The sequence below is a fragment of the Narcine bancroftii genome, chromosome 3 (genome assembly GCF_036971445.1).
Source record: "Narcine bancroftii isolate sNarBan1 chromosome 3, sNarBan1.hap1, whole genome shotgun sequence".
NCBI classification, from domain to species: domain Eukaryota; kingdom Metazoa; phylum Chordata; class Chondrichthyes; order Torpediniformes; family Narcinidae; genus Narcine; species Narcine bancroftii.
In genome coordinates this window covers 348,064,079-348,081,978 of record NC_091471.1, presented here as the reverse complement: position 1 = coordinate 348,081,978, position 17,900 = coordinate 348,064,079, and the positions used below count along the sequence as shown (strand labels likewise).

The 17,900-nt window shown below is 38.6% G+C and overlaps 1 protein-coding gene across 7 annotated transcripts in view; it reads left to right on the top strand.

The window, feature by feature from the left end:
- The window catches only part of ube2o (ubiquitin conjugating enzyme E2 O), a 90,962-nt gene that overhangs the window by 43,396 nt on the left and 29,666 nt on the right, over positions 1-17,900 (top strand). For 5 of the 7 annotated variants that reach the window (XM_069929614.1, XM_069929613.1, XM_069929612.1 and 2 more), the window contains 2 exons: positions 492-555; positions 14,190-14,333. In XM_069929614.1, coding sequence (XP_069785715.1) covers positions 492-555; positions 14,190-14,333 — 208 coding nt within the window. Of the gene's footprint in view, positions 1-491; positions 556-11,355; positions 11,378-12,175; positions 12,238-14,189; positions 14,334-17,900 lie in introns of those variants that run through there. The other 2 variants (XM_069929618.1, XM_069929615.1) reach the window with 2 other exon arrangements.

The window sequence follows — 17,900 nt, the reverse complement described above, 5'->3', positions numbered from 1 at the left end:
TAAGTAAAAAGTGGACAGATAAATGGTTTGGATAGATTTAGAGGGACGTTGGTCAAACACAGGCAGGTAGGACGAGTGTGGGAAAGGCATTTCAGTCGGTGTGGGAAAGTTGAGCCTGTTTCCGCATTCTTTGACTATGAATATTGATGAGGGCACTGAAAGAATCTCCCAATTCTGATGTCAACAGGATCTTCACATGGACCAAGGCCTTCCATTAACACGCTTTTTGGTAGATGCCAACTGACTGCTCTCTTTTCCTCAGGTGCTATGTGGGTAATATCAGTCGTGATAACAGATGAACATTTCTAAAATGAAACTTGAATCTATATTTTTTACTTGGGCGGAAGCGCTATCCACTGGGCTACAAATGTTTTGTTTTCATATTTCCCCCCTTTTATCCATATTCTTCTTATTCCCCTGCCTTTGATGTATTCAGAAACAATGCATAATTAATGTGCATATGGTGAATGCATGGTCTGTTTTTCTTGCAGGTGCTCAATGACTACTAGTGATGGTAGTAAGCTTGTCGATCTTTGTCCCCATGTCAGTGACTCGGTAAGTTTGTGGATGGTGCTGCAGTGAGGTAAATCATTTCTCCTTCAGCCGATCACGTTTGTGTATTAGACAATGTAGTGAATTTAGTCCTGCATTGTGAATATTGACAGATTAATTGACATTCTTTGCAATTGTGGTCAATGTGCCAATTATGTTAAAAAGATAGAGGATCAAAACCTGCAATGTTTACCTGATGAAATGTATGAAAGATCTGTCTTGGAAATCAACTTAAAATTATGGGTCGATCAATGATTCTGTAGAACATTAATAAGGATTCAGTGGGTAATGCAAAGAAATGCAGATTGAATTTACAGCTTGGAGGGGAAAGAAAATACTGACAGTGAACCCAAGAAAAGTTTCCTTCAGGTGCTGAACCAACAAACAAGTTCGACGAAGGTGCAGCTGCTCAGAGACTAAATGGAGGCCTGCTTGGAGATGTAGCGTGTTGGTTGAGTTGCTTTGTGGTCAGGGAAGATGCTGCCCCTGGTCATAGCAAGTGGATTAATCTGTGCTTGGGGATTAATCGTGATAGTGAGCATAACTTTTCGTGCTGGTAAGCTAATTTTAATTTTTCAAAAGAACTGTCAATTAAGATCGGTTACATGATTTCATCAAGGCCTGAAACAAGTGAATGAGGATGTTTTAGGAGGGCAAGTAAAGCTTGGATATATACAATAAATGACTGAGCCCTGCGAAGTACTGACAAACAGCTTATGTATCCAAGGATATCTGGTAGTAGCAGCACATGCAAGTAAAGTAGATAAAAAGGTTACATGATGCTTGCCTTTATTATTGGGGTATAGAGTACAAGGGCATCGTGGAACGACATGGCTACGTGGAGGTCAGAATCAGGTTTATTAACATGAACATGTCATGAAATTTGTGCAAACAAAAAAAAGAGAAAAGGGAGGTAGTGTCTGTAGGTTTCCTGAGATCCCACATCTTAAAAATATCCTTGATGGGGTGAAGACCAGTGTCCATGATGGCATTGGCTAAGTTCACAACTCTCTGTAGCCTTTTCCTGTTCTGTGCATTGGCACCTCCATACCTGGCAGTGATCCCATCAGTCAGAATGCTCTCCATGGCACACCTGTAGAAATTTGCAAGACTTTGGTGATGTACCAGATCGCCTCAAAATTGTAATAAAATATAGCTGCTTGTGAGTTCGTAATTGCCATCGACATGAAGGCCCCAGGATAGACATTCAGAGATGTTGACACCCAGGAATTTGAAGTTCTTCACATTTTATACTGCTGACTCCTCGATGAGGACTGGTTTGTGTTCTCCTTATGAAGTCCACAATCAGTTCCTTAGTTTTGCTATCATTGAGTTGTTGTTGTGACACCACAATTAGCTGATCTATCTCCCTCCTGTACGTTTTCTCATTACCATCTGTGATTCTGCTGACAACTGTGGTGTCATTGACAAATTTGCAGACAGCATTTAAATTGTGCCTGGCGACATAGTCGTAGGTATAGAGAAAGTAGAGCAGTTGGCAAAGCATGCAATCTTGAGGGGCTCTTGTGTTGATGCTCAGTGAAAAGATGTTACCAATCTGCACTGACTATAGTTTTTTGATGAAATCAAGATCCTGCCTCATTTAAGTTTTGAGGAGGTAACAAAGATGGTTGGCAGTGGATGTTGCCTACTTGGACAAGTAAAGCAGTTGACAAACTTCTTGTTGGTAGATATTTCCACTGATTCGCAAGTTGAAGATCAAGATGGCGGGACTGCTACAGCTGCTATGATGGTAGCTATGCTGTTGGTGTGGACCCAGGATGAACAGAGACTCATCTTTTACTTCTCTGTGGGGTCCTTCTGCCCTGATGATCCCATCGTACAGGTGTAAATTGTCTACAGAATGGAGTTGGCTTTTTTGTTTAGATCAAGGACCCACTGGCGTCTGTACCCAAAGTGATGGCACCCACACTCAGCAGTCATGAGCTCCATGGAAGCAGAGGACCAGTACAGAACACCCTTCCCCCACCCCCACCAAGAAGAAGCCTGGGTTGGACCCTACAGGGATGGAGCCTGCAGCAGTGGGCCAGTATGGGTTTTGGCAGCCAAAGAACTCGCACCAGGCTTCAGGCCACTGGTAATCAGTGTCTGGGAATTGGTACCTGGACAAAGATTGTTGAGGGTTCTATTGCTCCGAAGGACCTTGCACTGACAGCTTAATCATGTTGAGGTTTTGGAGCTATGGGCTGAGCTGGTGGCTTGGATGCCTTGAGCTTGGGTTCGCTGGAACTGACAGGAGGCCATGCAGTTACAAGAGTGCAGGAGGCACAGGCATTGGAGAAGGTGGCAGGATTCCAGCACACTCTGAAAGATCTCACCTGTGTGTCTTGACAGTGGTGCAAGATGATTGGTGCCTTTACAAGGAAACAAATTTTGAGTTAATGATAAATAAAATAACTGAATTGTGACACAGTGGCATTCTGCAATGATCAATGCTAGGACTGCTTTGTGATTTAAAAAAAAAAAAATGATAGGGATGAAAATGGAGATGGTTTGATTAGTATATTTTGCAGAATATGGCAAAGCTGTGGACAGTCAGGAAGGCTGTCAAAAAAATCTACCAGGATATGGATCAGTTGGAAATTTGGGTGGAGAAACACCAAATGGGGTTTAATCTGGGCACGTATGAGATATTGTGCTTTGGCAGGTCAAATGCAAGAGGAGAGTGTACCATTCATCCCAGTCCTCTGGTGCATTAATTTATAGAGGGAACTTAGGGTGCAATTCCGCAGCTCTGAAAGTGGCAACACAAATAGATAGGGTGGTAGAGTAAGAATACAGAATGCTTGCTTTATTAAATGGGTCATTGACTACAAAAATTAGGAAATTGTGTTGCAGCCGTGCATATATTTAAAAAATTAATAACGCCAGAATTTCTGTCTGCTGCACTACAAGGATGTGATGGAGCAAGAAAGAGTGCAGGTAAGATTTGTGAGAAGGGCAATTGTGATTAAAATTTGAAAGAGTTAGACTAGAGGCAGGAAAGTTATTTCCACTGGCAGGTGAGATTTGAACTTGGGATGTCACCTTGTGATTCGGGGGAATAGACTTAGCGTGGAGATGAGGAGGAACTGCTTTTCCCAATAAGTAGTAAATCTGGAACTCTCTGACCAAGAAAGCTGTAAAGGATGCTTCATTAAATAGATTTGACTTATTTTTGCATAGTGGGGAAATTGAGGGTTATGGGATAAAGGCCAGTAGGTGGTGCTGTGTCCACAGTCAGATCAGCTCAGAAATTATTGAATCAGGCTCCACAGGTCAGGTGGCCGACTCTTGATCCTATTTCTTATGGCTTTGTTACGAGAAGATATTGTATAGGTGAGGATTGTTCTTGCAGAGGGTGACCTTGTTGATGATTATAAAATTATGAGGGGCATAGAAAAGGTTGCTAGTCTTTTTCCAAGGGTAGGGAGTATAAACTTTGAGGACAGGTTGAAGGTGAGAGGGAAAATACTTAAAGAAGATTTGAGGGGACATATTTTCTACAGAGATGATGGGTATATGGAACAAGCTGTCAGAGGTGATGGTAAATATATATACAATCTCAATGTTTTTTAAAAAAAATTTTTATTTTCCACACTATGAACCATACTGACCAAAATACACACAAACATTTCCCTCTTGAATATACACAGTGTCATTTTCTCCCCTTTTCCCCACTCCCTTCCCTCCCTCCTTCAACCCCCCCTCCCCACCCACTCAACGTTCAACATATATGATACATTAAACCCATTAAACAATGTCCTCACACAATGAAAATATACAAGAAAATTGTGTCATCTACTTTTACACACTGGGTCAGTTCATTTCGTCATCTTCTCCTTCTGTCGTTTTAGGTGGTGGAGGTCCGCGGTAGGACTTCTCTGTTGTGTTCCATGTACAGTTCCCAAATTTGTTCGAATACTGTGATGTTATTTCTTAAATTATATTATTTTTTCCAATGGAATACATTCATTCATTTCTTTGTACTATTGCTGTATTCTCAGGCTATCTTCTGATTTCCAGGTTGACATAATACATTATTTTGCTACAGCTAAGGCGATCATAATAAATCTTTTTTGTGCTCCATCCAAATCGAGTCCAAGTTCTTTACTTCTTATATTACTTAGAAGAAAGATCTCTGGATTTTTTGGTATGTTGCTTTTTGTGATTTTATTTAATTCCTGATTTAGATCTTCCCAAAACTTTTCCACTTTCTCACATGCCCAAATTGCATGTACTGTTGTTCCTATTTCCTCCTTACAACGCAAACATCTGATACTGTTGGGTCCCATTTATTTAACTTTTGGGGCGTGGTGTATAGCCTGTGTAACCAATTATATTGTCTCATGCGTAACCTCGTGTTTATTGTATTTCTCGTAGTTCCGGAGCATAGCTTTTCCCATGTTTCATTCTTTATCTTTATGTTTAGATCTTGTTCCCATTTTTGTTTGGGTTTACAGCTTGTTTCCTCATTCTCTTTCTCTTGCAGTTTGATGTACATGTTTTATAAATCTTTTAATTATCATTGTGTCTGTAATCACATATTCAAAATTGCTTCCTTCTGGTAACCTCAGCCTGCTTCCCAATTTGTCCTTCAAGTAGGTTTTCAATTGGTGGTATGCAAACATTGTACTGTGAGTTATACCATATTTGCACTTCATTTGTTCAAAAGATAATAATTTATTTCCCGAAAAACAATTTTCTATTCTTTTGATCCCTTTCCTCTCCCATTCTCTAAAGGAAAGGTTATCTATTGTGAAGGGGATTAGTTGATTTTGTGTCAATTTTAATTTTGGTAGTTGATAATTTGTTTTTTTTTCCTTTCTACGTGAATCTTCTTCCAAATGTTGAGCAGATAGTGCAGTACTGGTGAATTCCCATGTTGCACCAGCTTTTCATCCCACTTATATAGTCTACGTTCAGGTACCTTCTCCCCTATTTTATCTAGCTAATCTCAATGTTTAAAGAACATTTGGACTGGGACATAGATAGGAAAACAATAGGATTATGTGCCAAATGCAGGACAATGAGATGAATGTAGTTGGCCATCTTTGTTGCTTCGATGGCTCATAGTTTTTGAACTTGGAAATAGTTCATAATAGCCAGGTTGTCTACCCAAGATGGTCGTTTTGCATTTGATCCATTTCCCTCTATACCATTTCTGTCCAAGTTCTTTTGCAATTCTATCTATTCTACCACTTCCTCTGGATAATGTACCACAGGAGAGGGAAGGGAAGGTTGAGAATCACTGCTCTAGACCCAATTGTTACTGAAATATTTTGCTTGAGAAAAATTATCATTGACCCATTTCCTTTGGACTTTGGAGTTATGAAACCGTGCACATAACAAGTCAATTAGGTATGATTAAAAACAGTGACCTTTCCACCACATACCACCGTAAGCAATCCCTTACTAATCACAGAGCACCTATGGGATAGGGAATACTTACAATGGTATGTGAGTGGAAAGAAAACGTTTGAGAACCACTGTGCTAAAGGGCTTGTCCAACTGCTCTATGTTATACCATTATTGAATTTGGAGGATTTTGTGCAGGAAATGGTGGCACTTTTCCACTGCTTTAAAAACATAAAAGCATAGGAGGAGGGGGCCACTTTTCTTAGGCCAGCTATATCATTCATCGAGATTATGACTGATTATGTACTTTAATGTCATTTTATGGCACCAACCATGCTTCCTTAATACCCAGAAATCTACAGTATTTGTAGAATAAGGTTTATGACTGAGCCACCACACAACTTCAGAATAGAGAATTCCAAAGTTTCACCGCCCTGTATGTGAAGTGTCTCTTCATCTTGGTTCTAAAGCTGTAACCTCCGTTCAGGCTCGACCAGTGGCGTTAATCCAGCCTGTTTAAAGGAAAATAATGAGAATGAGGTTCTGTAAACAAGATCGAGATTCCCAGATGATGTCAGCCAGAGTCAGGCATGTCTCAAAGAGTCCACAGCATTCTTGAGCAAGAGTGTGTGCAGCCAGGTGTCATGGTCCATGTTGGTATCAAAGACAGAGATAGGAAAGGGGAGTTGTGGCTGCCATCAAGGGACAAGGGGCAATACATGGAGGGGATGTTTATTTGGGGTTAAAGGATTATTGCTTGTGGGGATTGTTGGGATATTTCATGTCTTAAGTGCATTGTAATATATTGAGATTAAAAAGGAAAACTTTAAAAACCATAATGGGGAAAAAAGGGGATGGAGGTGGTGAAGAGGCAGTAAAGAAGTGAAAATAAAGATACAAGATGGCCACGTTGGACTCTATGACTATAAACATTAACGAAATATATAACCAAGTTTAAGTGCATCCCATTGGAAAAAAAATCACATAATTTAAAAGACAAAGTTACAATGTTTGAAAAAACCTGGGAACCATATATGGAACATAACAGAAAGAGCAGGCCTCAGACCACCACCACCTAAAATGATAAGAAGATAAACATGATCAGATTTAAAGCTTATAAGTAGATGATACGTCTTTTTGTTTGTATTCCTTTTGTATAAAGATATTGTTTTATTGTATTTTATATGTTCAGTATTTACTGTTTTTGGAGGGGGTTGGGATGGGGAAAAAAGAGAAAATGTCACTGTGAATATTTAAAGAAATGCATCTGTAAATATATTGGTTGATATGGTTCATAGTGCGATAAAGAATTACAAAAAAAAAGACATAGATAGGAGTAGGGATGAGGTCCTGAAGAGGGAATATAGGGAGTTAGGACTTAAAAATCAGGACCTCAAGGGTCTGCTGAGTCAGTGTGGGTAAAAGTCAGAAACAGGAAGGCAATGATCCTAACTAGGGGTAGCCTTTAGGTCTCCACATAGCTCTTGGGACACTGAGGAACAGTTAAATTAGCAGATTTTGGAATGGTACAAAAATAACATGGTGGTTGTTATGGGAGACTTCGATGTCCCAAATATTCTCTGTCCTTACTGCAAGAGGGATAGATTGGGTGGAATTTTACAGGTGTGTCCAGCTGACTATAAGGTAATGAACCTGGTCAGGTGACAGACCTCTCAATGGGGGAGCATTTTAGTAATAGTGACCCCCCCAACTCCCTGAGTTTCAGCATAGCTGTGGTCAAGAATGGGAGGAGACAAAATGGGCAAGTGTTTAATTGGGGAAGAGCTAATTATAACGGGATGAGGCAGAAGAGGACATGAGAAGTCCTTGGAAAGGAGGATTTAGGAAAGCCCTAAGGCATTCTGTGCATGTGAAGAACACGAGGATGACGAAAGTGAAGGAAGAGCTGCTTCAGGATAAAGGAGACAATGTGCCTGGAGGCAGAAGGGGTTGATGAGGTCCTAAATGGATACTTTGCTTCAGTGATCACCTGAGAGGGGGACCTTGGTTGATATGAGGTCAGTATTAGAACAAGCATATGTGCTGGAGCATATTGATATTAAGTAGAGAAAGTGCTGAATTTTCTTTCTTCTAAAATATTTATTGATTTGGTAAAGAGAATTACATTATTATATTGTCTACATGTTAGTTTCATAACTTTTATGTTATGCAATACAGAATATACATCATAAGTGATGTATACATTGTCGAGTACTCAATGCTCAAATAAAATGGGAGTTACCTTATGAAAACTTCACTTCATATTCTAATATTATGACATATTCATTGTTGGTGATCTAATTGGACTAATCTCTTCAACATAAAGGAAAATAGAAAAAAAATGAAAAAGAACCCCCCCATTCTTAATATTTTATTTAACAATTTTTAAACCACAACAGTAAATACATTTCATTCAGTAATGTATTTTCAAAAGTTATACCTCACTGACAAAAGACAAAGGAGGAAAAACCCAACACCCAACCCCAACCAACCAATTTTCCCTTGCAACCACTGCAACCGTGTCTGCCTGTCCCGCATCGGACTTGTCAGCCACAAACGAGCCTGCAGCTGACGTGGACATTACCCCTCCATAAATCTTCATCCGCAAAGCCAAGCCAAAGAAAAAAAAGACGTGTGGTGTAAAAAAAAAACCCAACCCTTCCCCCCCCCCCCCCCAAAACCCAAAAAGAGAAAAAGAAACAAAAAAAAAAGGAACTGGAGAATATCAAGAGAATAAATGGTATAACATAAAGTTTTTAAATAATATAATGGTGCCAAGATTACCAAGAGAGGGAGTCCACAGAGACCTTATTAAACATTCGTACTTACATCATGTTATGGGCGCCAAATCTTTCAAAATACCTGATATCTATTTTGTAAGTTATGTAATCTTCTCAAGTGGTATACAACTACATAACTTTGCATGCCACTTCTCCATTCCCAACTCTATCTGATTTCCAAGTACAGCTATACACTTACTCAAAACTGCTAAAGCAATTTGTACAAATTCAATTTGATGAACAGTTAACTTCAATTTAGCTCATAATCTTAATATTACCCTATTAGTCATTCCAAAAAATTTCACACTTTCAACCAAAATTGTTTAACTTTAGGACATTCCCAAGTAGAATGCAAAAAAGATCTAACTTCTTGACCACATCAAAAATGTAAATCTGATAATATGGAGTACAATTTCTTTAATTTTTGAGGAGCTAAATATAACTGATGCAAAAAATGAACTAATGAACTAACTGATTAACTAATCTGTATCAAACATTAATAATTTTTGTCATATCCTTGCAAAATTGCATCCAATTTTTCTCTTCTATTTGTCTATTTAAATCTGTTTCCATATTAATCTCGATTTTATGTACCCCTATTTTAGGGACTTTTTCAGTAAATTATACATACAGAAATAAATTTATTTACATTAGTATTCCTAATCAATAATTCCAATTCACTTTGAGTAGATAACATCAAAGTAGGGCATATTTAATCAATCAAAAAAGCCTTAATTTGATAGTAGCAAAATAAAGTATTATTTGGCATATTAAATTTATTCTTCATTTGTTCAAAAGTAATAAATCTTTTGTCTTCAAAGCAATCTCTTTAATGTTGTATCTAATTTTCTCCAAACTCAAGCAAGACATAATGTCCTGTATCTATTGCATTCGAGTTGATGCAAAGCTTTCTTTCTATTTCATCAAAATTGCTCATCTATCTGTCAATTAAGTAAAAGCTACTATTCTTTTTTTGAATTGAGTTCAAGGAAATATTCTCCTCTAAAAGGGCACGGTTCCAATTTAATCCTAAGAGACTTGATAAAGTTTGGAAGAATTGTTCCCAGAATTCTTTTAGTTTTGGAGCTTTCCAAAACATAGGAATCAGAAAGACTGCAAAGATTTTACATTATCACATAATGGATCAACATCGGAATAAAAAGGAGATAGTTTAACTTTCGACATATATATTATATGTACCACTTTAAATAGTTATTAACAATGTCATGCACAGAATGTAGTATTATTAATCAGATCAAGCATGATATCCCAGTTTTTGTCTGGAATTGATATATTTAAATCGAATTCCCATTCATTCTTAATTCCCCTACCTGAACATATTCTTAGATCCATCAAGTTATTATAAATTGTTACTATCAATCCGCAATGAGAAAACTTTAAATCAAAAAATAAATCAAGGATATTGATTTTGGGAATTTGAGGAAAATTAGAAGGTTGGGACTGAGCAAAATGCCTAATTGATAGATATCTTTTAAAAAAATGGCCTTTTAGGAAGGTTATGTTAGTTATTCAAATGAAGTGAAATTTACCTCGAATGTACAGATCCCTAAAACTTTTTATACCCAATCTAACCCACTCCTTGAAACCTGAATCCAAGATAGAGGGTTGAAAAAGATGATTCTTTATAATAGGGCTAGCAAGAGAAATATGGAGATAGCCAAATAATTTCCTAAATTGTTACCATATTCTCAGTCTGCCTCACTATCGGATTGTCAATTTCGAAAAGGGTAAATAAGAACCTAAAACTGCCAACATAGCTAAATTTTTAGAAAAGCTCCATTCCATTTCCATTAGGCCTGGGACCAGGTGAGATATTCCCAGGGTTTTGGTTAGTTGGTCATTCCTCACAAGTGTAAATGAGTTTTTGAGGAAATAACAAAGGAAATTTAAAGTCGGGCGGTAGATGTGATGGGAATGGAATTCACCTTGGTAGACTTGTTCAGAAACTTATGTGGCATCAGATCCATGGAACTTTGGCTGTGTGGATTCAAAATTGGCTTGCCTGCAGAAAGCAGAGGATAATAGTAGATGGAACATATTCTTCCTGGAGGTCAATGACTAGTGGAGTTCCTTAGGGATCTGTTCTGGGGCTCCTGCTCTATGATTTTTATGAATGTCCTGGACAAAAAAGTAGAGGGATGTTTCCAGATGACAAGAAGATTGGAGGTGTGGTGGATAGTATAGAAGGTTGTCGTATGTTACAACAGGATACAGACAGGCTGCAGAGTTAGGTGGAAAAGTGACAGATGGAATTCAATCCAGATAAGTGTGAAGTGATGCAATTTGGAAGGTCAAACTTGAAGGTAGTGTACATGTTTAATGTCAGAATTCTTAAGTGTGGAAGAACTGAGGGATCTTGGGGTCCAGATCACTTAAGGTTGGTCACGCAGGCTGAAAGGACAGTTAAGAAGGCTTGTGGGATGCTGACTTTCATTCATCAGGGGATTTAAGTTTAGGATTCATAAGGTGATGTTGCAGCTTTATAAATCTCTGGTGAGTCCACACTTAGAATATTGTGTACATTCTGGTCTCCTCATTACAGGAAGGATGTGGAACCCATGAGCAGGTTGCAGAGATTTACCAGGATGTTGCCTGCTTTGGAGAACGTCTTATGAGGCAAAGTTAACAGCTATGGCTTTTCTCTTTGGAGCAAAGAAGGATGCAAGGTGACTCAATAGAGGTTTGCAAGATTGAGAGGTATAGATAGGGTGGACAGTCAATACCTTTTTTCCAGGGTGAGAATAGAAAACACCAGAGGATATCTGTACAAGGAGAGGGTTTAAGGGAGACATCGAGTGAGTTTCTTTTACACAAGAGTAGTGGATACCTAAAATGCATTGGCAGGGGTGGTGGTGGAGTGGTGTACAATAGGGGCATTTAAAAAGACTCTTACATTGGCACATGGATGCAAGAAAAATATTGGATGCTGGGTGTGAGGTAGTGTAGGTTTAATTTGTTGAATAAGTTTTTAAGACCATAAGGCATGGAAGCAGAAATAGACTATTCATCCCATCAAGTTTGTTCTGCCATTTAATCATGACCTGATTCATTTTTCCACTCAACCCCACTACCCAGCCTTCCCCCCCTTTGATGCCCTGGCTGATCAAGAACCTTTCAATCTGTCTTTTTTAAATATTTTATTTTTGTTTTTTTCCCATAAATATACATAATATCAAAGCACATGTTATTTATTAAACTTTTTCTTACAAAAAAAACAAACAAAACAACCCCTCTACCCCCTCCCTTTTCACAATATAAATCCACATACTGTTAGGGCTCACATTTATGTTGGCTATAGAAAAGTTCTATGGGGAAGTCACTTGCATTTATACTATAGCAGTATCTATTATTGTCCTTTTTATTATTATAGTTATAATTGGGCCCTGATATAATCCAAATATGGCAGCCATATCTTAACAAATAGTCATATTTGTTCTTTAAGTTGTATGTAATTTTTTCTATAGGTGTGCAACTATTCATCTCAGCAGTCCATCGTGCTATGTGTAGAGGGGAGTCGGATTTCCAAGTAATTGCAATACATTTCTTAACCACTGCTAAGGCTATTTTTAAAAAAATGAAATTTGGAATTTAGTTAATTTATTGCTTATTTCAGTAAAGTTGCCCAAAAGATAAAGCACCGAGTCACCCGTGAAGGCCACCCCTGTTATCCTAGTTGAGTAATCTGCCAGAAAGGTCTCCCCTTCATACATGACCACATAGCATGCAAAAATGTTCCTATTTCTATCCCACACCTAACACATGCGTGATATTTCAGATTTTGATTTATGCATTTTCGGCCCCATCTTTTTCTTAGGAACGATATTAGATGGAAAAAATAAAAGAAAGTCCCATTCGCTACTCCATATTTATTTCTTAATTGTTCAAAAGACACAAGAGATCCCTCCTCATAACAGTCGTTAATATATCTTATTCCTTTGTCATACCATGAATTCAATCTTTTGTTACCCAGATTCATAGGCAACAACACATTTTAAAATAATGACTTTCTTTTTGTTTAAAAATTTTTTATTTTTCACACCATAAATCACATTAGCCATGATATACACTTTTTCTTTTTCACACATATACAGTACCTTTTTCTCCCCCCCCCCTCCTCCCAAGCCACCCCCCCACCCCCCCCCCTCATCCATTTTAGGTATACAATCTAGGTTGCATTAAACCAGTCAGACAATGTTGATTTTCTTAATATACTGCTTTTTTTTCCCCAAATGCACCCATTAATTTCTTGCCATATTCTAATCATATGTATTAATATAGGGTTTCCTGTCTTTTTTGTTATTAACTTAACATTCCACTTGTAAATAAAGTCCTTCGCTGTTCCCTCTTTTATTGAATTCAATCCCATTCGGGTGGGGGGGTGGGGGAACTGTCTCCTTCAAAGAACAATGATAAAAATCTTGCTTGTGCTGATAAATTGTACTTAAAATCTGGGAGCCTAAGTTCTCCCAGTTTATAATCCCATGTTAGCTTTCCCAATTACATTTTTGGCACTTTGTTATTCCATACGAATTGCCTTATACAATTATTTAATAATTTAAAGAAATTTTTAGATGGTGCAATAGGCAACGATTGAAAAAGATTCTGTAATCTTAGTATCACCTTCATTTTAATACAATTTACTCTTCCCACTAGAACTAAACAGCTTTTGTATATGGCAGTTAATTGAACAAAAATTAAAGGTGCATTTAAATTTTCTAGCGAACTTGTGCTGTGTCCTTTGATTGACACTAGATGGAGAGAAGAATTGCAGCACTGGGAAAAGAACGATTAGATTGTTCCTGCTGAGACCCTGCATGGGCTCGCTAAGCTGCATCATCTGTGTGCCAATTCTTTATGCTGTGTCCTTTTTGGTAGAGATAAGTTTCCTGGTCCAATCTGGCTATGGATGGGGCACAAGGAGATTCAGAATAGGGAGAAGATGGTAGAAAATGTGATCCAGTGTTCCTGCTGGAAATCACAGATTGAGAAAGGGCATGTTTGACAGGCTCATGCTGAGGAGACTTCAGTCTGTATCTAACTTGTTGCTCAGCTCTCCTGAATGTTTGATTCTGCCATTGAATCTACTGTTCAAGGGAGAGTTGGTTGTTTATGAACTGTGTACAAAGTACAAATTAAAGAGGAGCTCAATTATAATAATTTTAATACATTGAATTTCTGACCATGAATTGGTGGCCATAATATTTATTTTGTACAACTCACTTCTTTGTGGGTATATGAATATCCAGTTGAATTTTTCATAAATCTGAATTTGCCACTTTAAATGCCCCTTTTATGGATTAGGAAGGTTTGTGACAAGTTTTCAGTTTGAATATTATTCTTGAAGGTGTTATTATCTGTGTTCTTCACTGATCAGGTTCCAGTTGGTTCATTCCTTTTGTTGTGGCTTAATGTAATTGTGCTAAGATTTAACTCTAGAGGGGTCAGTATAAATTACAGCCATCCTTATCTGTGTTATAGGGACAGTTCTTTGACGAATCCTATGGATTTTATCCAGGACAGATGTTGTTTGGAGCAGCTAAAGTATTCACCAATGTGCAATGGCTATCAGGTGTTCGTCCTGTACTGAGCAAAAAGAGCAAGTTTAAAGCCGTTGTTGAAGAGGTAAGTTTTTTTGCTTCGTGTAAAGATTGTTCAGTGCATGGCAATAACTGTGTTTTCTGTTATACATCAGGGATTTTATTAGAATAAAGTGGGTTTTTATGTTCGTTGGCAGGTTGCTTCAGTTTGATTGCACCCTGAGGAATCATTTCTGGGGAAAGATGGGATTGGCCCACAAATCAAGGTGCTAAATTGGGGTAAAGGTAATTTTGATGGCATTAGACAGAAACTTGTAAAGGTTGATTCAGGAGGGGCTGCTTTAGGATATCTGGCAATTAGAAGACTTTTAAAAGTGAGTTAGGGAGAGGTCAAGGCCAGCATGTTAATGAAGGCAAGGCTGGCAGGATGAGGAGGGATGTTGAGGCTTGGTTGGGAAAGAGATGCCTACCAGATAGAGATGGCTGGGATCAGGTAGGTCAGAGTCTATGGACCATTAGAGCCATTTAAGATGGAAATCAGGAGGACAAAGAGGAGACATGAGATAGTGTTGGCAAATGAGGAAATGAAGAATGAGATGTGATGCTACATTAATGGCAATAGAAAGAGAATAGGCCCCCTTAAAGATCAACCAAATCTTGTGTGTGGTGGTACAGGAGATGAGTGAGGTCCCAGATGACTATTGTGGAGAGAAGCTTGGATTGTTTGGGGAGACTAATAGTTGTGTCATGAGTGGAGTTATTGAAATATCTGAGCAGTTCGAAACCCTTGGGTTGAATTTCGGGGTTCACTGCTACAGGCAGCCTGAATTTTTGTCCTGCTTTGCTGGTTTTCAATCAGCAACATGCATCCAGAGCAGCATTGGCAGGGGGTTGGGCACTGTTACCCCAATGATCCCTTCTGCATGCAGCACTGAAAAAAACAATCAATTTCTTGCACAACAGCAATGAAGATCCCATTTCACAAGTATTATGCAACTAAGAGGGCAAAGCAGAGAAACTTTCTTCTCCTAGAACCTTGTTGCACAGGAACAGGCCCATCGAGTTTGTGGCAAAGCTATTATTCTGCCTAATCTCATTGACCTGCACTTGGACTATAGCTCTCCATACCCCTCCCATCCATGTATCCATCCAAATTTCTCTTAAATGTTCAAATTGAACCTGAATCCACCACTTGCTTTGGCAGCTCGTTCCAATCTTGCCATCCCTGAATGAAGAGGTATCCCCCTAAATATTTAACTTTTTCACCTTTAGCCCATGTCCTCTAGTTTTGGTTTCATCCAACATCAGGGGAAAATTAGATTTGTATTTACCGTATACTGTATATACTGCTCAATATCTCTATCAATTCTCCCCTCATTCTCTAATGCTCCAGGGAAGAAAATACAAACCTATTCAACTTTTCCCTATAATTCGGCTCCAAGTCATGGCAATGTCCTGGTAAATTTTCTCTGCACTCTTTCAATCTTATTGATAAATTTTCTGTAGGTAGGTGATCAAAACTCTAGAAAATACTTCAAATTTGGCTTCACCAATGTCGATACAGGTACTCCCCAATTTATGACTGTAATTGGGACTGAAGGATTGGTCGTATCTCAAAATGGATGTAAGTTGGAGTACAAAGTCTTAAAGCAAACGTTTTAATGATTTTTTCCATCGTAGATTTGACGATAACAACTTGAAGCTTCCTGAATTTGTTGATCAATCTTGGCGAATCTTCTGGCCAATGCTTATCTTGTTAGTCGGTGTCCCGGGTCCATAGCTGGGCGCGGGCATCTTGATTCCTATGCACATGCGTGATGGGTTCACTTATTGGCGTTCGGTTGGCGCATGCGTGAGAGTTCAATGGCCTAATGATATTGAATTCACGCCCTTAACACTCATGCATGCACCAGCCAAACTTCTAAACACGAACCCACTGTCTTTTCGCCAATCAAACTCCAATACACGAACCCACAGTGCATGCAGCAACCGAAGACTCGCGCATCCGCACAGGATCAAGATGGCTGAGCCCAGCCTACAGACCCCAGACACTGGCTAACAAGGTAAATCCACACATTTTGGCTCTTGCTCTGTATCCCTGTTATAGTTTGTCAAATACAACATAATTCGTATAAATTTTTTCTTTTTTATATTAAAAAAAAATTCTGTTGTATGTGCGGATGGACACAAATCGCATAGGTCGCAAGTTGGGGAGTACCTGTACAATAATAAAACCCACATCCTGTTGTCAATACTTTAATTTATGGCTAATGTGCCATAGAAAACTATAAACAGGCCCTCTGGCAGTTCTAGCTGAACTATTATTCTGCAGAGTCCCACTGACCTACATCCAGACCATATCCCTCCATATCCCTTCCAGCCAAGTATCTGTCCAAACTTAAATGTCAAAATTGAGCCTGCATGTATTAATTCAGCTGCCAGCTTGTTCCAACCTCCCACCACTCTGTGTGATGTTTCCTTTAAGCTTTTCCCCTTTCACCCTTAACCCATGTCCTCTAGTTTTTATCTCACTTAACCTCAGTGGGAAGAAAAGAATGATTAGATTTACCCATCTATACACATCAATATTTTTTATCCTCTATTAAATTTCCCCTCATTCTTCTCTGTCCATGGAATTGAAGACCTAACCTGTTTAACTTTTCCCTGTAATTAACTTCTTCCAAATCCTGAAAACATCCTAGTAAATCTTCTCTACTGTTTCAATCTTATTGATGTCCTTCCTGTAGTTAAGTAACCAAAACTGCGCAAAATTCACCAAATTTGGTTTCACCATTGTCTTGTATACTTCATCATAACATCCCAAATCCTATACTCAATACTTTGATTTATGAAGGCTCCTCACTGCCCTACCATCTACTGTGTATGTCCAACCTTGGTTGGTCCTACCAATGTGCAACACCTCACACTTGTCTACATTAAATTCCATCTGCCATTTTCAGCCCATTTTTCCAACTGGTCCAGATCCCTCTACAAGCTTTTAAATTCTTCCTCACTGGGCATTACACCTCCAATCTTTGTGTCATCTACAAACTTGATGATCCAATCTACCACATTATAATCCAGATCATTGACATGAGAAACAGCAATAGACCTAGCACCGATCGCTGTGGCACACCACTGGTCACAGGCCTCTATTCAGAGATGCAATCATCCACAACCACTCTCTGGCCTTTCTTGCAAAGCCAACATCTATCCAATTTACTACCTTGTCCTAAATACTGAGCAACTGAACTTGTTGACCAATCTTCCATGTGGGACCTTGTCAGAGGCCTACTAAAATCAATGCAGAGAACATCCACTGCTTTTCCATCAACCTTCCTGTTAATCTCTTTTTTAAAAAAAAATCAGTATGATAGGATTTTTTTCAGCCATTATGCTTCTGCTTCTGCCTCGTGTTTTGCCAGTACTTCATTGAGTGCATTGGCTGCATCCTTCCACTCTTCCTTTAAATAGTTTCATGTTAAATACTTTTGCTTCTTCCTATGGTGGTGAGCTTCAGATTTTAATCATTTTCTTGGTCAAGGGGTTCTCTTGAATTAACTTTTATATTTAATAATGAGTATTTTTTGACTCCTGGCTCAAATACTGATTTTTGAAGCATTTGAAAATGAACCTCGGTGCAATTGACCTA